Source organism: Buceros rhinoceros, unplaced genomic scaffold (assembly GCF_000710305.1).
Source record: "Buceros rhinoceros silvestris isolate BGI_N320 unplaced genomic scaffold, ASM71030v1 scaffold31958, whole genome shotgun sequence".
NCBI classification, from domain to species: Eukaryota; Metazoa; Chordata; class Aves; order Bucerotiformes; family Bucerotidae; genus Buceros; species Buceros rhinoceros.
Window position 1 is genome coordinate 9,050 of NW_010426791.1, and position 2,661 is coordinate 11,710.

General features: G+C 54.8%; 1 protein-coding gene across 1 annotated transcript; it reads left to right on the top strand.

The window, feature by feature from the left end:
* Window positions 1-689: 689 nt before the first annotated feature.
* LOC104498292 (kelch-like protein 17) lies at window positions 690-2,104 on the top strand (the record flags this gene model as incomplete). The annotated part of the gene is made up of 3 exons (XM_010141648.1): window positions 690-900; window positions 1,310-1,431; window positions 1,883-2,104. Coding segments are annotated over exons 1-3 (555 nt in total), but the record flags the coding sequence as incomplete, so codon positions are not given.
* Between the last annotated feature and the right edge of the window lie 557 nt (window positions 2,105-2,661).

Genomic DNA, 2,661 nt, shown 5'->3' on the forward strand with positions numbered 1-2,661 from the left:
CACTGGTAGGTCAGCAGCTCTCTGAGCTTCACTGCTGAGGTTCATTACAAGTCTCCCAGGATCTTCTGGGAGCTGGAAGGGAACAGCCACCACTCAAAGCTGTGGTCAGTAATATCACTCTTGCCTTTTAGGATACGGGATTCCCTGGTTGTTTTTTGTTTAGGCTAATCAGGGTTGTCACGTACTATCTCCAGTGGTCTGTTTGAGCTGTGCTTGATCAATGCAGGACTGGCATGTCCTGCTGAGACTTCTAAGATCAATGCTTCTGCTGATATTGTGTGGAAATGCACCTCGTTAGGCAGATTTGGAGGTGGTGCAGCTTCAAGAAAAAAACAGTGTGAACTCATTCGTGGTACCTGAAGGCAGGTAAGGAGGGTATTGATCCAAAGGTGAACACAGCTGGGACACGGTGAGTGTCACAGAACAGAGAACAGTCTCAGCATCACCTTGTATTGCTTGTGGTCACCCAGGGACTGTGTCCTCCCCATTGCTGGTTCATGAGTAGGGTGATGTTTCCCTGTCAGGGGCTGGTTTGATGGGAGCTGTTCTGGTGCAGGGTCTTGTGGCAGGCAGACTTGGGGACCATGGGAATTGTCTGGAGCTAGAGCTGTTCCTGCCTGGGTAACGCTTTGGTTTTCCCCCATGTCAGTGCTGGTGAGAAAGGAAACCACCACCTACCACCTGCAGCCATGGAAGGGGGTGTGCAGCTCCTCAACCGCGACGGCCACAGCATCTCCCACAACTCCAAGCGGCACTATCACGACGCCTTTGTGTGCATGAACCGCATGCGTCAGCGTGGGCTGCTCTGCGACATCGTGCTCCACGTGGGCACCAAGGAGATCAAGGCCCACAAGGTGGTGCTGGCGTCCTGCAGCCCGTACTTCCACGCCATGTTCACAAGCAAGTAGTGTCCTCTCTTCCCCATGGCCGGGGTCTCCCTGCTCTCCAAAGCCTCTTCTCTCTGCAAACCCCTTCTGCTTCTGTCCTGCTCCCTGTTCTCTCTGCCCTGCCCTGTGGCAATGTGGTCCCTGTATATCACCTCTGTGAGCATGTGCAGTAAGATCCCTCGTTTAACTCCTTTCCGTGAAGCCCTTTGCCTGTAACCCCCTGCACAGGTATCTTGTTGCCCCCCCTGCAGACATTGACCCCGTTCCCTAGAGTATACGCTGCTCCTTGCTGAGAGGTGGACAGGAGACCTTCCTGGGCTGTGGAGGTGGATACGCCTTGTTCCATGCGTGGCCAAGTCTTCCTGCAGGGAAACAATCCTGCTGTGGGATTTCGTTCATGTCTAGTATCTGTGTTGCCCCAGATGAGATGAGTGAGAGCCGCCAGACCCACGTGACGCTGCACGACATTGACCCACAGGCCTTGGAGCAGCTGGTGCAATACGCTTATACGGCTGAGATCGTGGTGGGCGAGGGGAATGTGCAGGTAGGAGCTTTCCCCTGAATCTCTCTTCTCCACAAAGCTGTTCTGTACGAGACTTGCCTCCCGGGGGCTTTTCTGTCCTGCTGTTGTTCTGTGATGGCACCTCCATCCAGCAGTGGTCAGGGAGTTCATCTGCTCCCCTGCGCCCAGAGCTGTGGCTCCTGTGGCCTCTGTGGCTGGGGATGGCTCCTCAAAGCACTACGCGATGGCGGGGTCTAGTCCTGAGCATCTGCCACTCTGCCATTTTCTGGCCCTCTGGGGAGTTACGAGTGTCCTTCTCAGCTGTTCTGCAGCTTAGTCCTCTTGGGAACGAAGAATGCTTTAGCCTTTGTGTGCTCGTGTGCCTGACGGTGCTCAGTAAGCCTGTTCTGTTATTGACTTGCAGTGAGATGAGGGTGAAAATGGTTTCCTTGCCCTGGAAGCTCTCTTTTCCCCCATTCTTTTCCACTGCCAGACTCTTCTTCCTGCTGCCAGCCTGCTTCAGCTCAATGGTGTGCGGGATGCTTGCTGTAAGTTCCTCCTCAGCCAACTCGACCCATCCAACTGCCTGGGCATCCGGGGTTTCGCTGACACACACTCCTGCAGCGACCTCCTCAAGTCTGCGCACAAGTACGTCCTCCAACACTTCGTGGAGGTGTCCAAGACAGAGGAGTTCATGTTGCTGCCTCTTAAGCAGGTGAGGTCCTGCTGGGAGTGCGAAGGTGTGGCTGTGGCAAGGCTTTTTGTGCTCTGTCCTGCAAGGAGCAGTGTGTGTGTGTCAAAAGCCCAAGGGACCTGCACCGAGGGGACAGAGTTTGGCAGGGGAGTGTACCCAGATTCCACGCCTTGGTCCTCCCTCTTCAATGAGGAGACAATATGTGGAAAAAGTGCTGTCAGCAAGCTTAATCCCATGTGAAATAGGGGTGGGAGGGTGGCATGGAGGGTAACTGCTGCCACTGGTGGTTGCCACATGAGCTCTTAGCACCGTGCCCTCTGTCTGGGGGCACAGCCCATGGTCATGTAGCTGTGATGTTTTATTCAGAGCTCAGCTAATGTTTCCTAATGAAGAGCTAATGCTCTTCATGTGGTGCCAGTATGGCTCCTGGCTCATTGCGGTCTGTAGGGTGCTGCACTGTGCCCTGGCCAGGAGACATTCCCAGTCTTTGCTCTGCATCACCCAGCCCTGTATGGTCCTTCACCAGGGTACAGACACCTCCCCTCATCTGTTCTTGGGGCAGCGAGGGGAGGGTACGT